Genomic DNA, 18287 nt, shown 5'->3' with positions numbered 1-18287 from the left:
TTCGACGTAAGTGGATCTATCGGACCAAGTTTGCAGCGGATGGAAGTGTTGATAAACATAAGGCTAGACTTGTTGCAAAAGGTTTCTCTCAGGTACCTGGCATTGACTACATTGAGACCTTTGCACCAGTTGCAAAAATGAACTCTATTCATTTGACACTAGCTATAACAGTAGCTCAGAGATGGGTTGTTCATCAGATGGATGTGAAAAGCACATTCTTGAATGGTGATCTTCACGAGGAGATTTATATGGAGCAGCCACAGGGATTCATTCAGCATTCTACCTTGGTTTGCAAATTGAAAAAGTCTATGGACTTAAACAAGCTCCAAGAGCTTGGTATGCCAAGATGGATTCTTTTCTTCTCTTAGCATTGTTCACCAGATGTCATTTCAATCCGAATGTCTACATTCTTTAGAGGGATGATTTTCATTTGCTACTTGTGCTTTATGTAGATGACTTGATCATTACAGGGATTATTGATAGTGTCAGGGCTACTTTGCAGGACAGGTTTTCGATGACAGACTTGGCTCTACTTAATTATTTCCTTGGTATTGAGATACATCAGTGTTCATCAGGGATTACATTATCACAACCCAAGTATGCTTTTGATCTACTTGCTTGGTTTCGCGTGAGTGACTACAAGGTTGCACCTACTCCCTTTCTTTCAGGTGTTAAGTTAGAAGCAAAGTGTTCCACTCCACTTGTTGATGCTACTTTGTATAGACAATTGGTTGGAAGCCTCATCTACTTGACACATACACGCCTTGACATCTCATTTGCAGTTGGCATGGTTTCTCGCTTCATGCAAGAGCCACATGAACTTCATTGGAAGGCAGCCAAACGAATCTTGCACTATATCTAGGGTACACATACATATGGGATATCCTATGCAGCTGGTACTGGACTACAGTTAGTGGGATATACAGCTTCAGACTATGTAGGAGATCTTGATTCTCGCAAATCTACTTCAGGATATATGTTTCATCTTGGTTCCAGCCCCATTTGTTGGCAGAGTAAAAAGCAAAACATTATTGCTGTTTCATCGACTGAGGTTGAGTATCGAGGAGCTGTAAATGCAACAACATAAGCTATTTGGTTGCAACAGATTCTGAAGGAGTTTGGTTTTGATCTACTTAGACCCACAATCATCCATTGTGATAATCAGAGTACCATTCAAATCTCAAAACATCCAGTCCAACATCTGCTGACAAAACACATTGAGGTTCATATGCACTACATCAGAGAGCTGATTCATGAGCAGGTCATTGTATTGCAGTATTGTCCTACAGAGCAGTTGATAGCTGACATCTTCACCAAACCCTTCACGGATGTCAAGTATCTTCATTTGCGAGATCTCTTGGGGGTGAGGGATTTTTCACCAGGGGGGTCACATGACTCTTCTCTTCTTTATTGTACTTATCTCTCTTTTTGGGGGAGGGTTTTTCCCATGAGGTTTTCCCTCTTTCTCCATTTTCAGAGAGATTGCGTTTCATTGCATTACATTGTATGTATAGCATTGCATTTGTACTTGGGTACCTAACATGGCCTTGTAACCGGGACCCATTATGCATTTCATCATAGCGTTTGTGAGCTTAAGTGCATTCCTCTAAGTTGCACTTAAGGGGGGATGTTAGTGTAAATAATTATTATTAACACTTAAGTTTACTTAGGATAAATGCATTATTTTATTATTTATTAGGTTAGACACCTAGGAGTATGCATACTCATATGAGTTGTCATATTGACAACACAAGAGTTGGTAACTCTATTTTAGCACATGGTGTCTACAACACTAGAGTTTGCATAATCAATTGAGTTGTCATGTAGACAACATAGTTGTTCGCACTCTAATTAAGCACATGGTGTCTACAACATAATTTTACGTGACACACCTATGTAAGCTTATCCTTTCATCATCGCACTGACATAATTTTATGTGACACACCTATGTAGGCTTATCCTCTCATCATCGCACTAACTCCTGTGCTCAATGGAGGGTAATCCACTATTGGTGGACATGTGCTTAGTTGCGAGGCTTATCATTTTGCTAATTCCTAGTCATTCTAGAAGCATTCTAGAGGCCTTTATATTTAGGCACTCCTAGTGTGTATGTACATTATTCATTCTCATATTGTTATTATGATCATACATCATTTGGCCCATATTGTGCATTGTTCTTGAGCTTCTTGATCTTGGCGTCATTTTACCCTAAGGCAAATTCTTACAAAGTGAAGTTGTAAGAGTCTATTTATGTTGGACTTAGTGTCCTTGGCCACGTGCATTATATTAAAAGGATCTGCTCCTCATACTTTTGGAAGAATCCATAAGATCCAGGAACAGTTGTAGTTCAATATGCATTATTTGGCATTTTTTAAGTCCACGATCAATAACTTTCAGGTATCATGAAGCAGTAAGTGTCTATCCTCATTGTCTTCAGATTGGGCTCACTCTTCTTATAAATATATGTTGGACATTGTAACAAATAAAGAGCATGGAGAGCTGCAGTTCAAATGCTTGAAAAGCTACGGGGGAATGGTTTCACAACTCTGCGATCTTGTAATTCTTGTTGTAATAGCCCAGAATGATCTAAACCAGTACAACACACTTATGAAGTCCAAAGAGACTAGACGCTATGCTTAGGAACAGAAAATGTAATTATGATGATGTATGGTTTGCACAGTTCTTCTGTAGCACATCATTTTTATTTATTATTATTAGACTTACTCACTGGATGTTTCCAATGATAGTTAAGGATGGTTCTAGTGCAAGAAAGTGAATTGGTTGATGAATCTTGGATTAAAATGCTGTTTTGAAAAAGAAAAAAATAGAACACTATTTTTTCAATTCTGTAGAATAAGTGCTTTGGTTTGGTTAGGTATCTTTGGGCAGCAATCTCTCCATTCTAAAATATGTTTTGTTGCTATTCAGATTTGCAGAGCACTTGCGTACATTCATAATTGTGTTGGTATTTGCCACCGTGATATCAAGCCACAAAATCTCCTAGTAAGTTATTTGCTTGTTATTCTATTGAAGAAATATGACTGTGATTTTGTTTAAGCAGGTGCTTATGTTATGTGATAGATATCACTGGGATCTGTACAAAAATTAGTCAACACAGAGAATCATTGTATTTGTGATAATAAGTATTGAAGAACTTCTGAATTGGGATATGGTTATTGTTGTTTTATATTTATATGTATTGATTTATAAAATTAAGAAATAACAATAAAAAAACTAAGGATAGATTAGCTAAAATTACAAGTTTATAAATAATAATAATAATTAATTTTAGAATTTGTAATTATGATGATTTCTGCTCTTCTTCAACAATTTAGTCAATGCACAATTCTCCTTCTGGCATTGCCTCATATTGTAGGGACCCTGGGTCTCCTGCCCCAGTTACACAAAAGGTCAACATGAGCTATCAGACCATTATTTTGGGAGCTCATTCAATCATCAACACGAAGAAATGAATTATCAGACCATAATTTGGCAGTCTGGCTCAACAATTCTGCCTACCTATCCTCTCAGACAACCAAATGCGATTTCTGTTTCCCCTGTAGGGTGAGTGTTCAGAACATAACAGAACGCAAGTAAAATTTAACAGTACACATATGCACAATTTATAGAGAACTGACAGATATATTCATTGATCATTGAATTATCATTACGATGTATCTCCAGAAAAGCCACAATGACATCACCATTCTAACATTCTTACACCTCTCGAAGATAAGTACAAAGTTATAAGGGTGTCGACCTGCTGTGAGTGCCAACTGTCACTCGACAACAACTAACAACTAATTATCCTGACAACAGTTTCTTCATTAGAAGAGCACTTAATTTCAGTAAGTTGACAACAGAAGAGAGAATGCATCATGTTCCTGTCTAATTAATCTCTGCATCATCTTCAATCTCAAGTCCCCTAATGATGGGTTTTATTTTTGGCTTTTATTGGGGCCTTCTCCCCCACCATCATGGGTGCAGTTTTGTTAAATTTAAAATTATCAAGGTATTTTTCTTGATGGTATATTTCACCTTAACAACCCTGTGCTTCCTGCCCCAGCTTAGACAAAAGAGCATAGTATTGTTGCAGGTTTACAGCATCCCATATCTTCAGCCATTATCCTTACACTATGAGCTACTTCCGTTTTCTGAATTTTCTCAATGCTCCTAGATCAATGTGAACTTGTTATATCTTTTCTCTGTCAGACAACTAAATGTTTTTTGAACTCACATTCTTGCTCTCTTCATCCTGATAATGGATCATGCTATCTCCTCCTTTTGGATATTTTCAATGGTATTAGATCATAGTTCTCTCTCAGAAAGCAAAATGTTCTGTGAACTCACTTTTTTGCTCTCTTCATCCTGATAATGGACCATGTGGTGTGATCTGAAATGTTGATGATAAAAAGTCTCAAGTTTGACTGAAAGCTTTTGTGTTAACAAATATGGACTGGAAATATAATGTTGCTAAACTACTTGTTAGGTATTCTTAATTACGATAATGCCAGACAATAAAGAAGAGAAACATATTACCTCGTCTTACCAATCTCTGCATTTCCTTCAGATGCTAACAAAGACTGTGCTCATGGGTATTATTTGGCTCATTTTGAAAATTCTACTACATATCAATGTCTATAAGTTTGTCAAATTAACAAGGGCCTTGACTGATAGTATGTAAAAAGTAATTAGATATTAGTTAAGTCACTTCAAAATATTTTATGCATTTGGCTTAATTTCTCTAATGTCCCAAAATGGGCACATTACAACCCTCCCCATAGCTCGTACTGGTAATTACGTAATCAGGATGTGCCATACCGTGGAACCTAAAATAAGGAAGCAGCTTATCCATCAGTAAGATCCTTAGATCCCATGTCAATCTGTGAAACACCACTGCAACTGTATGCTGCGTGACTCTTGCATCAAATTTTAAACTGTGTAGTATCACAACATAGGATCACAATAGGATGCCCTTACCTCAACCCTAGGCCCAAGAGCGGAAACTTGGTCCCCCTTGGCCTCATGCTTCATGAGGTGTACCTAGTGAGGCCTCACTGTAACCCTCTTATTGCAATTGCTTCCTATCGATATGGATTATCCTTCACAATTAGTCTTTTTCTATGATGTGGCCCATGCCCATTCCTCCACAAGCCTTATTCCTTGTCTTTCTATGTGATGCAGGAGCATCTTGCATGGGAAAAAAAAAAGAAAAAAAAAAAAAAATTTGTGGAGAGAGAAAGTGACGAAAATAGGAAGAAAAATAATTAAAAAATAGAAAACAGGAAAAAAGGGAAAAGAGGATTTCTATTTTCGAGGTGCATAGGTGGCATACTAGAAAAAAAAATAAAAAAATGGTTGTCATTCCATTTATTGAGGTGTGGGTAGAATTCTAGAAAGTTATGAATATTGTAGAAAGTTGTGGATATTGTAGAAGGTTATGGAAGTTGTAGAAGGTTGTGGATATTGTGTAGGTGGGATTCTAGAAGGTTGTGGATAAGTCATGCATTGGGTGGTAAGTGCCTATTTAAGCAAGGGATATGAGCATTTCTAATCAAGTTTGAGAAGTAGAAGCTAGAAGGCGTGAAGACTTCAAGGTGTGAAAACTCTAAAGGTGTAGCTCTTCAGGTAGAAGTTATTGGTGAAGCTCTTGGTGTGAAGACTCTTATTTAGGATTTCTCTTATGTTGAAGAAGTCATATCATCTTGTGGGTGTTGTAAGGATTTTTCAAGTATAATAAAATTATTTGTGAAGCATTTTTTTTCTTGGTCTCTATATTGTTGCATTCTTGGTTGTGAGTTGTTAGAGTGGTGTGGCCCTCTATCACTATGGCATAGCCCATGCCTATTCCACTGCAGGACTTATCCCTTGCCTTTGCATGATGTAGCCTGACCCATACCACTTCAGGACTTACCTATCTTGTAAGGTATTAAATAGCATAATTCATTGTTGCCCTTTAGAATAATATACGATTCTTCTAATTGATCTCCCTCTTTTTAATTTCTTCTTCAAATGGAATCTTCTTAATATCTCCTTTGAGTGTAGGGAGTCACACCCTTTCATTTTCTAATGCCCTTTATGAAAGGGTCACACCCTTTGGTTATGAAAAGAGACATCTGTTTGAGAACGCCTATAGCCCCTTTCATTCCTTATTTAATTCTTACCTATCTCTCTCTTATCAAATCCATCTTTACTATTTTTCTAATCTAAACGTATCCCATTTAAGATCCGCATATCCTCTTCTTATTTTCTTCTTTCCTGCTCAATTCTTATTTGAGGTCCTACCTTATACTTTTGCTCTAAATCTGCTTTAGATCTCCTCTACCCCTTTTTCCCATCAGTTTGATCCTACTTATTTGTGTCTTCCTATGTGAGGGAGAGGTCACACCTCTTCATCATGTCCACCTTTTGGCAAGAGTCATGACCCTTCATAATTGTCTCTCTTTCGAAGGGTCACAACTTGTCATAACTATGACCTTTTTGAGTCGCAACTCTTTCAAATAGTCACAATCTGATCAGAGTGTCATAATCCTTCACCTTTTGAAAGTCACTTCCTTATTTTCTTCCCTTTACTTTCTCTTAACACCTCCATAATTCTTATGCTCCACTCTTTCTTCCTCCTTCCCCTTCTTTTAAAATAAAACTCTCATCTCTCCCTTTTATACCTATCATTTGAGGGAAACACAACTTTTCCATTCACACCTTTTGATATTTTGTTTTACTTAACTAATATTTAGTTACATTTTGTTTTACTTAACAAAATCAGTTTTAAAATTCCATGAGGCTAAAGATAGCCAATGGGACAGATATCATATAAGATCTACTAATAGCTTACCGCCGTTAATGTACATCACCAGGATAGAGATAGCTTCTCCAAAGTTTGTAAAGTCTATGTGGTTTGAAAGGTCATCTAGCCTTGCACGACAAACATACTTGAGAAACCCCTTGTCTACTTGTAAACTGGCAACTTTTCCATAATTAAGTGCAACTTTTTTGAGTTCATGATAGTGTTGGATTCAAGTTATATCCAATAGCATGGAGAGGGGAGCGCATTTGTCATTCCCATCTCCTATTTATCATGTTCCATGATGGCATGTACCTGGCCCTATTACATTCCATCCTACCTCTCATCGTCTCCTTGGTCCTATTCATGGCCTCGTACAAATAGCCAGGGGGTTATTGATGCAGGAGCATCCTGGGTTGCCGTGCTATCCTGCTCATCTTTGTTCATTCTACCAGTTAACGCCGAGTTCCAGTGGTTGCCGAGTTGTAGTCATTGCCAAGTTCTTGTATGTGTCGAGCTGTCTAGTGTTGGCAGAGCATCTCTGTATGTGCCAAGCTGTCCAGTGTTGGCTGAGCGTTCCTTTGTGTGTCGAGTGAACCTGATGTTTGCTGATGCTTGGTACCTTATTTGTTCAAGTTTGTCTATGATTGGTTCTTAGTTTTAGCCGACTTGTATATTTAATTTGGATTGTGAATTTAATGTAAGGATCTTGTCTTGGTATGTGTGCAAACCGTTTTAAGGTCAACCTTCTATTATGTAATAATTTAGAAACTTCCGTAAGCCATTTTGACAATTATAAATAGGGGTGTTTAGGCTTAGGTTACGTATCACTTAGAGAGTTGGGAGCAGATGATCTTGGAGGATCGAGTCTAGAGTTGGATTAATAGAGATTGGATCTTGAGATTGAATATTTGTATTGATCGTAACCCAGAAGGCCTTGCAGTTGGGCATGTAAGCTGATAATTTGATGAATCAATAAAGTATTTGCTGTTCCTTCTCTCCTTGGTTGTTGTTCTCCGGGTCGTTTTCTTCTGTTGTGTTTACTCAGGAAGGTGATTGGATGGTGAGGTGTGCCTTTGGCCCTAGCTTTTCAGTTTCCTTCTTGCGTTAGGTGGTATCAACTCTTAGTTTCGTCTTGTGAGGATTGAATCATGTAGAACCATAAGTTGGATTTGGTTGTAGGGAGGCAGATTTGCGGATTCGACCTATAACTTGCAGAGGGTTACGATCTTGCAGGAACTTGTTTGTCAAGATGGGTCGAGGTAGAGGAAATGTTGACACTGCTATTATGGATATGTTGAGATAGATTGTAGCCAGATTAGATGTTGTGGAGATAACCCAAAGGAGAGGAGGGCATCTTGATGATGTGAGTGATGATGAAGCAATGGTAGCAAACCCTAATCCGGAACCTAAAGAAGATCAAGATGAGTAAAGGTTGTTGAGAGCATTGTCTAGGGCACATTCAAAGCATGTTGTGGAAGTTGTTTTTTATGATGGAAAATTGAACACTAATGTTGTGTTGGATTGGATCTCTAATATAGAGAAGTTCTTTGAGTTTGAAGGCACTCCTAATAATAGGAAGGTGAAGATTGCAGTCACTAGGTTGAAAGGTCACGCCTCATTGTGTAGAGATATGGGGGCATTTGCAAACTAATAGACAGAGGAGGAATGGAAAAGATCAGAACTTGGTTGAAAATGGTGAACAAGGTGAAGAAGTTCCTTCCCGCTGATTACCAAGTTAGCTTGTCGAGAAAGATGCAAAATTTGAGACAAAAGGACATGACTGTGAAGGAGTATATTGAGGAATTCTATAGATTGGACATTAGATTTGGACATGTGGATGATGAGGTTGAGAAAGTTGTGCGATATCTAAATGGATGGAGATTTGGAATTCAAGATGAAATAAGTTTTGGAAAGTGTAGAAGAAGCATAGCAATATGCCTTGAAAGCTAAGGAGATCTTGACAAAGAAGCATGAACAAAGATAGAGAGGTAGAGGCGGTAGATTCCAGAGAGGCAGAGATAGATCTTATGGAGAAGGTGGCAGATCTTACAATTTTGCACAAGATAAGAGTAAATCTGAATGGAAAACTAATGATAGAAGAAAGACTGAGTGGAAAGGTGGTAGTTCTTGCCAAGGAGGTACTAGTTCTTATCGAGGAAGAGGTCTAGAGGAGGTTTTTGTGGTAATTGTTTCAGATGTAGCAAAGAAGGGCATAGATCCTTTGAGTATAGGTACTCTGGTGAAAATAAACAAGGTAATAGAAATGCTGTAATTCAAGGAGATCTTGAGGGTTCACCTTGTGGGCTTGAGGTTGGAGAAAACTTGATGGTAAGGAGAACTTTGTGTAATAAGACTATTGATGAGGAACTTGTTCATAGGAGAAGTATTTTCAAGACCAAATGTAAGATGACAGTAAAATGCTGCAAAGTTATCATTGATAGTTGAAATACAGCGAATTTGGCATTAGAGGAGTTGGTTAGAAAGTTGCAATTGCAGAGGTTGAGACACCCTAAACCTTATCATGTTTCATGGGTCAAAGATGAGCATAAATTGTAGGTAAGTTAGCAATGTGTTGTGAAACTAAAGATTGCAAACTATTTTGATTAAGTTTTGTGTGATATTATGCCTATAGTTTGTTGCCATATTTTGTTGGGTAGACCTTGGCAGTGTGATAGACATGTTGTGCATAATGGTAGATTAAATCAATATACACTTTGGGTGAATGGAAAAAAGAAAATACTGTTGCCTTTCGTTGAAGTTCTTGATGCAATAAATTGTACTATTGTTAGAGTTTGCATGGTTAATGGAAAACAATTTCAGAAGGAAATGAAAAAGGACTAAGTATGTTTTGCTATGATTCCTAGAGGGTCGAGTTGTGGTAGAAATAGCCGAGCGGTAGAATATAGTAATGACCGAGCAACATATAGAGGTCGAGTAACAGAACATAGTAGAAGTCGAGTGACAACAGAAACTGATAGTTTTAGCTGAGTGCTAGTAGGAATTGAAAGGTTGCTAAATGAGTACAAGGAGATTGTTGTTGGAGACATACTTGATGGTTTACCACTAGTAAGAAGTATAAGTCATTATATGGATCTGATTCCTGGGGCTAATTTATCGAATAAAGCACCATACAAATTGAGACCTACAAAGAATGAAAAACTTAACAAACAAGTCCAGGAGTTGTTGCAGAAAGGTTTGATTAGTGAAAGCTTGAGTCCTTGTGCTGTACTTGCTATATTGGCACCTAAGAAGAATGGAGAATGTGGACTGATTCCAGAGCAATTAATAAGATAGTAGTGAAATATAAGTTTCCTATGCCAATGATGGATAATATAATGGATTGTTTGAGTGGATCAAAGTATTACGAAGATTGATTTGAAGAGTGGTTATAATCAGATCAAAATCAGGGAAGTGACGAATGAAAGACTACTTTCAAGATAAAGGATTGTTTGTATGAATGGTTGGTTATGCCTTTTGGTTTGACTAATGCACCTAGTACTTTCATGAGGTTGATGAATGTTCTCAAGAGATTTTTGGGTAAGTTTGTGATTGGTTTTTTTAGATGATATTCAGATATTCAGTAAGACTAAGGAAGAACATCTTGGGCATGTTAGACAAGTATTGTAGAGGTTGAAAGAGGAGAAGTTGCTGATGAATTTGAAAGCGTTTCTTTATGCAAGAGGAGATTGTGTATTTGGGATTTATGATTTTAGCTGATGGATTGAGAATGGGTCTTGAGAAGGTTAAAACAATTTTGGAATGACTTACATTTGAGAATGTGGGTGAGGTAAGATCATTTCATGGTTTGTGTAACGCTCCGCTTGGGAACCCAAAAGAAATAAACCTAATATGTTACAAAGTTTACTGAACTTTTTTTTTTGAAGTTTAAACAACATCAAAGTAACAATAATGCGGAAGCAATATTTACATATACATCAAATACACATAAGAAATTACAAGTACAATTTCAGTTCCTCAAGGGTTCCTTCACGTTGAGTCACATTTAAGAAAGTTTTATTAATAAGTGTAAGTCTCAATTACAATGTCCATAATCATAAAATGAATAAACACATACATAATCATATAAGCAAATGCATAAGTACAACTAATAATATGAAAGCACATCTAATGAATAACATCACAGATGTCATAGGGTATGTGAAAATAGATACAAGTACATCAATATACAATACAATATCCCGTAGGATCTTAAAACACATGATACATAGATACATCAAATGTATAGAAGTCTTCAAGATAAGAGGAAGAATGATAATGGTACCACTGTATCAAGAGTATCCAAGATCTATCAATCTGAGGGGGACCCAAATGGTAAGAATACACTACCTCCCGACCGCGTGGTTACTTAATCAGGCTCCCACTCCCACTGTGCAGGAGATATAAGGTACGATCCACACATAGATAATCAAATTATAAAATAATCTGAGGCAAAGACTCCTGATAGCCAAAACTACGTCAAGGGTAACACAGACTACTCAATTAGAAGAGATAATCAAAATTGAAAGGACACTCATTCCAATACCAACACTACATACCAAGTCAACATACAAATACCAAGACAAAAAATATACAACCACCTCGAAAACAATGTCAAGTGTCACAAGCACAATGACCAACAGATAACAACTGTCATCAATAAAAGTAAACTACCAATCACTAACTCCAACAATAAAAACACCACTAATGAATAACTAATCATTCATTAATAAAAGTCAACTGTTAATAATAACTAACATCTAATCAATGAGTAATAACTCACAATAGATACATCATCAAACTAATATCCAACAAGTACACCACTAGAGGCAAATATTAAAAAAAAAAAACATGAAGGAGACTTGGGCTACATATTATCGAGTGTCATCACATGAGCCAACTCTAAGGTTACCTTGACAGTCTCTCAAGACCCTGACCCCCTAGTGACTATGCGGAACCAGAATACTTATGATGACGAAAAAACTAGTCATACCTCTTAAGGTATCATCTCCATCTTATTCTTAGTCTATACAAGCATTCAAGGCATGGATGAGGAAAAATCTTTAACTTATCTTTTTAATGTATCTCAAGGCAAAGGGCTAGGCAAGATATTTTAATTACTATATTATCACTTGTTACACAGCTTACAATGAGTTACTCTGGCAGCCATTGCAAGCCACTCCTATAGACATGCACCTCGACTACCTTTCCAAAAATCACAAATCACAAATCACAATAGTGTCCCATACCACAAAAGTAATATTGATCGAATTTGGTTCCTTAACAGGTAGCTCGAAAATAATATTGGTTCTCAAAACCTAAGTCCTCATTAATGCTCAATAACATAAAGCTCTTAAAGTATAAATCTCAATTCAAATTACAAATATCATCATAACATCCAGTCAAATGATCATAAAAGAAAATTTAAAAAACGCCTCTAGTTCACATCCTAACTTAGCCAACTAAACAATCCACAGAGAAAAACTATAAAAAAGAAAACATCACAAGACTAAATAGAATATTAGAAAACACATAGTTTTTAGTGACATGATTTAATTCCACCAATTTCTTTTGTTTTAGTTTGGGTCATAAAGATGTGTTTAGAAATAAAGTAAGAATATACATATTAATATAAATTGTCATGCTAATATACTTATTTAAAACGATAAGTATTTAAATATCCAATCTTTTTGTGCATATAAAATATCATGCAATATTATCATATTATTAATTTAAATAATCTTAAATCATAAATGATTTAATTAGTAACGTAAATGTATATTATTATATTTAAATATTGATATTAATTTCAATTTCTAAAATATTAATATGACTTTTATTTAAGTCTAATATTAATATTTACTTTTCCTTTAATTCATAATGCAAATAGAGATAAAATTATAAATTTAATTTAATTATTTATAATTTCTCTCACAAAGTCAAATAATTATTAACTAAATGATTACAAAGTGAACTCTACCACAACTTTTCTTAAAATATAATAAAGTTCTAAATATTTATTTATTGACCTTCCTCTTGCATTAATAAATATAAAATCATTTATATGCCACTAAGAGTTTAATTAGATTTAAATAATCACTAATACTAACATTCGCTTTATAATTAAATGGATAATATTTATTTAATTTTAGAAATTAATAAATTATTATTATTATTTAAATAAATAAATCTGAAAATTAAATTATATAAATAAAAATACGCATGCAATTAGTATTTTCGCATGTCTTTGATCTCTCAAATCATGCAACTATGCTATACTTAGTTTTCTATTTTTAGCATATTTGTTTCACATACATGTAACAATACTATATTTAGCGTTCTATTTTTAGCATATTTGTTTTCACATGCATGTAACCATGCTATACTTAGCTTTCTATTTTTAGCATATTTGTTTTCACATACATGCATAAGTTTAGTTACAACATGCATTCCTCTCAATTAATCTTTTTCTTTTTCTAATAAATTTTGCAATTAAATTATTTTAGATATAAAAATAATATTTATCTATATTTAGAAAATTCATGATAATCTCATAGTTCCAGTGACAAATTTATAGTTGAAACTCTAACTGTGCAATTTATTGTTTTGTTCCAATTTCCATAATCAAATATTCCTTATATTATCTAAAGGGGTTTAAAAGAATACAGTCATAATAATTTTTTGCATAATTTTTTATAATTTTTCTCATTCAAGTTTTCTTGATTAATAAATTTTTATTTTCAAAATCTACAACATAATTCCTTATTTAACAATCAATACAGTGAATTAATAAGCAATATGCAAACACCGAGGAAACACGAAGTAGACAAATCTTTCAAAATTCTACAATGAATTTTCAAACCCTACCTCAAAACCACAGCTACAATCTGAGACAATCTGTGAATGCATGCAAATCCAAACCCTCTAAAACTTTCAACAATTCTTTTGATTCAATTTGGAATTTTGCTCTCCAAAATCTGTGTAATTGCAAAATGAGCTCTAGATCTCTGATAAAGAGTTCTCCCCTAAATTGGGGCTCTGATTGTGCAATCACGAGAGGGAACTCACTAATTAATTACTGTTTATTACTTTGTTACTTTTTACCTTTTCTTGCACAACTCTTTTAGATATTTAATTACAAAATATCTTAATTTAAATAATTAGCTTTCTCTCTTTAATTAATTTTTGAAGCGTTTTTAATAATATATTTATTAATTTAATTAATAACACTATTTATAGTTTATTATTAAAATAAAACTCTTAAATAATTATCATTAAATGAATTAAATATAATTACGCCACAATTAGAACTATAACTTTATCTTTAAATTTTATTCTTTTGTATTTTATTTTCCTCTAGTTTATTAATTAGTACAAGCACTAATTAAAGCATGGTTTATTATTTAAATTAATAATAATAATCAAAGCTCATTGTTTAAATGCAACTCTAATTTAATTATTATTAAATAAATAATTATAATAAAACAATATTAATTTTTTTATATTTTAATATTTTAATTCTCTTTTTGTCCAACTTCTTAAATTAAATATTTTAAATTGAAGTACATATTTAATTAATTAGATATCATCATATTTTAGATTACTCTTTAGCCAGTTTTCTAAATTTAGACTTTTAAATTAAAACACATTTAATTAGTTTTTTTAATTAATTAAATATTCTTATATTTTAATATTTTCTTTTTAATCAAATAATATTTAATTATATGATTAACACAGATATTATAATTAAATCATTTACCATATATATCACATAGGGAAATCCACATAAAAACAACATTACCAAATCAAAACCAAAACCAAAACTCAAACTCAAACAACACAGACAAAGATAAACTCATGGGTTTAAAAAGGGTGGAAAGTTAGTTACGAGTCCTCCTTGCAAGACAAGTATTTAGGCTATGGCCGAGATTGTACTTGAACATTATCTTCCCATTTTTACCATTGAGTAATTGTGATAGGGCACACTCATCTTGACAATTTAGGGAAGTCGATGCCCGGTGCCTACATTCTGCATAAAAAACTAGCATGTACATGTATATAAATATATCTAAACTAAACAAGCAATGACAGGGGATGGTATATCATGTAGATCTTGACTAGCAGGTGATTGCGACTCCCTCCTTTAACCACATCAAACATGACAAACATAAAGATAAAATAGACACGCACCATACGCATGCAAGTATGGGGTAAGTACCATAATAATTATAAGTCGAACATCAAATGCTCAGATAAATTAATGCATTGTTATGAATATGAAATAATCATCATTAAAGCATCATCTGACATTGCTATGAAAGAAATCACATTTATTAACTATGAATCATTAAAGCATTATTAATGCACTAGTAACTATAATCATTAAATAACACATGAAATATAGTCAACTAAGTAATTCTTTATTAATATACATGTAATCCAAGTCATGAAATAATTTCATAATTATAAATCCAATACCGTTGAAACTAACACATGCATGAAATAGGCATATACATAGTCTAGTAAATATAATGGAAAAGTAAACTATGGGTGGGCACTACAGTTTGACTAGTTTCTACAGGAAGTTCATAAAGAATTTCAGTTTTGTTTGTAATGCTATGAGTGAGACCATATGGGAGGAGATAAAAATGATTTCAAGTGAATACATGGAGCTAATAAGAGTTTTGAGACTTAGAAACAAAAGGTTGTTGAGTTACTTGTATTAGTTTTGTCTGATTTCAATAAGGTATTTCAAATTGAATGTGATGCAAGTGGTAGTGCAATAGGGGCTGTGTTGAGTCAAGAAGGTAAACTTGTTGCTTTCTATAGTGAAGAGTTGAATGATGCTAAAAGGAAGTATTCTGTGTATGATTAAGAGTTTTATGCTATTGTTTAAGCCTTGAAGAAGTGGTGACATTATTTGATTCCTAAGGAATTTGTGTTATATATTGATCATAAAGCTTTAGAGTATTTGGAAAGCCAACATAAGTTGAATCAGAGACATATGAAGTGGGTTGATTATTTGCAGAGTTTCACATTTGTGATAAAGCATAAGAGTGGAGTTACTAACTGAGTTGTAGATGCATTGAGCAAAGGATGTTCTTTATTGACCGAGATGAAGGTTGAAGTTCTTGGTTTTCATGAGATGGAGTTGTATGATACTGACTCTAATTTTTTTGAGGCGCAGAGAGAGTGCAGAGCACCAAATCTATCAAGTCAACTGAGTAAGTATGATGAGTATTTCATTCAAGAAGACATGTTGTTCAAAGGAATTCAGTTCTGTATACCAAGAAGTTCTATGAGAGTTATTTTGATTAAGGAAAAGCATTGTAGTTGATTGGCTGGACATTTTGGAATTGATAAGACATTGAGTTTGCTTAAGGATAAGTATTATTGGCCACAAATGTATAAGGATGTTCAAAAGTTTGGTAGGAGTTATGGAATTTGTCAAGTTGCAAAAGGAGTAAGTCAGAATACTGCATTTTATACACCTATTTCTATTTCGGAGGAACCTTGGAGTGACATCAGTATGGATTTTGTTCTTGGAGTACTTAAGATAACAAGAGGGTATGATTCCATATTTGTTGTTGTGGATAGAATTTCTAGGATGACACATTTCATACCATGCGAGAAGACATCAGATGCTGTGCATGTTGCTGATATTTTCTTCAAAGAGATTGTTAGATTGCATGGATTGCTGAGAAGTATTATTTCTGATAGGGACAGTAAATTTGTTGGTTATTTCTGGAGGGCTTTGTGGAAGAAGATGGATACTGAGTTGAAGTTTAGTTCTACATTCCATCCACTGACAAAGGCTGTGAATATAAGTTTGGGTTATTTGTTGAGATGTCTAGTTGGAGATAAGACGAGTAATTAAGATATGGTATTGACACAAGTTGAGTTTGCATATAATAATTCTGTGAATAGGAGTATTGGGAAAACACCTTTTGAGATTGTTATTGGAATGCAGCCCAAAGGTATGTCAGATTTGAGGGATATTGTTGGTGAGGAGAAGAGAAGTGCTGAAGGGAAAGTATTTGCTGATTTTATGAAGTTTTTGCATGAGGAAGTGAAGTTGAGGTTGAAGCAAAGTAATTGGAAGTATAAGGAGAATGCTGATAATTGTAGGAGACATCATGTTTTTGAAGTTGGTGATGGTTCATTTGAAGAAATACAGATTTTCAATTGAAATGTATAGTAAACAGAGAATGAAGAGGTTTGGTCCTTGTAGAGTTTTGAGGAAGTTTGACAGTGGTAATGCTTATGAAGTTGAGTTACCTAATGATATAGACATATCTCCTATATTCAATGTTGCTGATTTGCACAAGTATCATGAGTTAGATAATGAAGTTGTTGTACCAGATGATTATCCTAAGAAGCAGATTGAGGAGGTTGAAGAGATATTGGATCGGAGAATTGGTAAAAACACAAGAGGAAAAAATTACTATGAATATTTGGTGAAGTGGAAGAACAAACCAGTTGAAGATGCTACATGAATTTTTGAATCTAAGTTGGATTCAACTCAAGTTGTGACACTTGCATGATTCAAGAGAATCATTTCTTTCAACCTCGATTGACTGATGCAGGAGCATCTTGGGTTGCCTTGCTATCCTGCTCATCTTTGTTCATTCTGCTAGTTAATACCGAATTCAATGGTTGTCGGGTTGCAATCATTGCCAAGTTCCTATATGTGTCGAGCTGTCCAGTGTTAGCCGAGCATTTCTATATGTGTCGAGCTGTCCAGCGTTGACCGAGCGTTCCTTCGCATGTCGAGTGAACTTGATGTTTGGTGATGCTCAGTTCCTTCTTTGACTGAGTTTGTTTGTGATTGGTTCTTAGTTTGAGCTGACTTGCGTATTTAATTTGGATCATGACTTTAATGTAAGGATCTTGTCTTAGGATGTGTGTAGACCATTTTAAGGTCGGCCTTCTATTATCTAATAATTTAGAAACTTCTGTAAGCCATTTTGGCAAGTATAAATAGGGGTGTTTAGGCTTAGGTTAGGTATCACTTAGAGAGTTGGGAGCAGATGATCTTGGAGGATCAAGTTTAGAGTTGGATTAATAGAGATTGTGGATCTTGAAGTTGAATCTTTGTATTGGCCATAACCCAGAAGACCTTACAGCTGGGCATGTAAGCTGATAATTTGATGAATCAATAAAGTATTTTTTGTTCCTTCTCTCCTTGGTGTTGTTCTTTGTGGCGTTTGCTTTGTTGTGTTTACTCAGCAAGGTGATTCGATAGTTAGGTGTGCCTCTGGTCCTAGCTTTTCAGTTTCCTCCTTGTGTCAGTTAACCCCATCCGCTAACCTCAAAACTTGTAGTAGAGGCTTTAAAATTTTTTCAACTTGTTTTGCTATATTCCAAAAACCATCAAATGTACTACTATTATTATGCCATCTGTTTGGTTTGTGAAGCTAGTCTCCATCTACTCATTTGAAACAAACATTTGCATTAAATTCATTTTAGTTGACAAAGAGTGTAATTCAAGGAACTGCATGGC

General features: G+C 34.6%; 1 protein-coding gene across 4 annotated transcripts in view; it reads left to right on the top strand.

Annotated features, from left to right (window-relative positions):
- LOC149568846 (shaggy-related protein kinase kappa-like) overlaps positions 1 to 18287 on the top strand; it is a 68433-nt gene that overhangs the window by 33109 nt on the left and 17037 nt on the right. For all 4 annotated transcript variants that reach the window (XM_089821722.1, XM_089821720.1, XM_089821723.1 and 1 more), the window contains one exon: positions 2929 to 3003. In XM_089821722.1, the coding sequence (XP_089677848.1) occupies positions 2929 to 3003 (75 nt within the window). The remainder of the gene's footprint in view (positions 1 to 2928; positions 3004 to 18287) is intronic.

Source organism: Cupressus sempervirens, chromosome 3 (genome assembly GCF_028749045.1).
Source record: "Cupressus sempervirens isolate cs-2001-9-10 chromosome 3, ASM2874904v1, whole genome shotgun sequence".
Classification (NCBI taxonomy): Eukaryota; Viridiplantae; Streptophyta; class Pinopsida; order Cupressales; family Cupressaceae; genus Cupressus; species Cupressus sempervirens.
The sequence above is the reverse complement of the archived record's forward strand: the minus strand, read 5'-3'. Positions and strand labels throughout refer to the sequence as shown.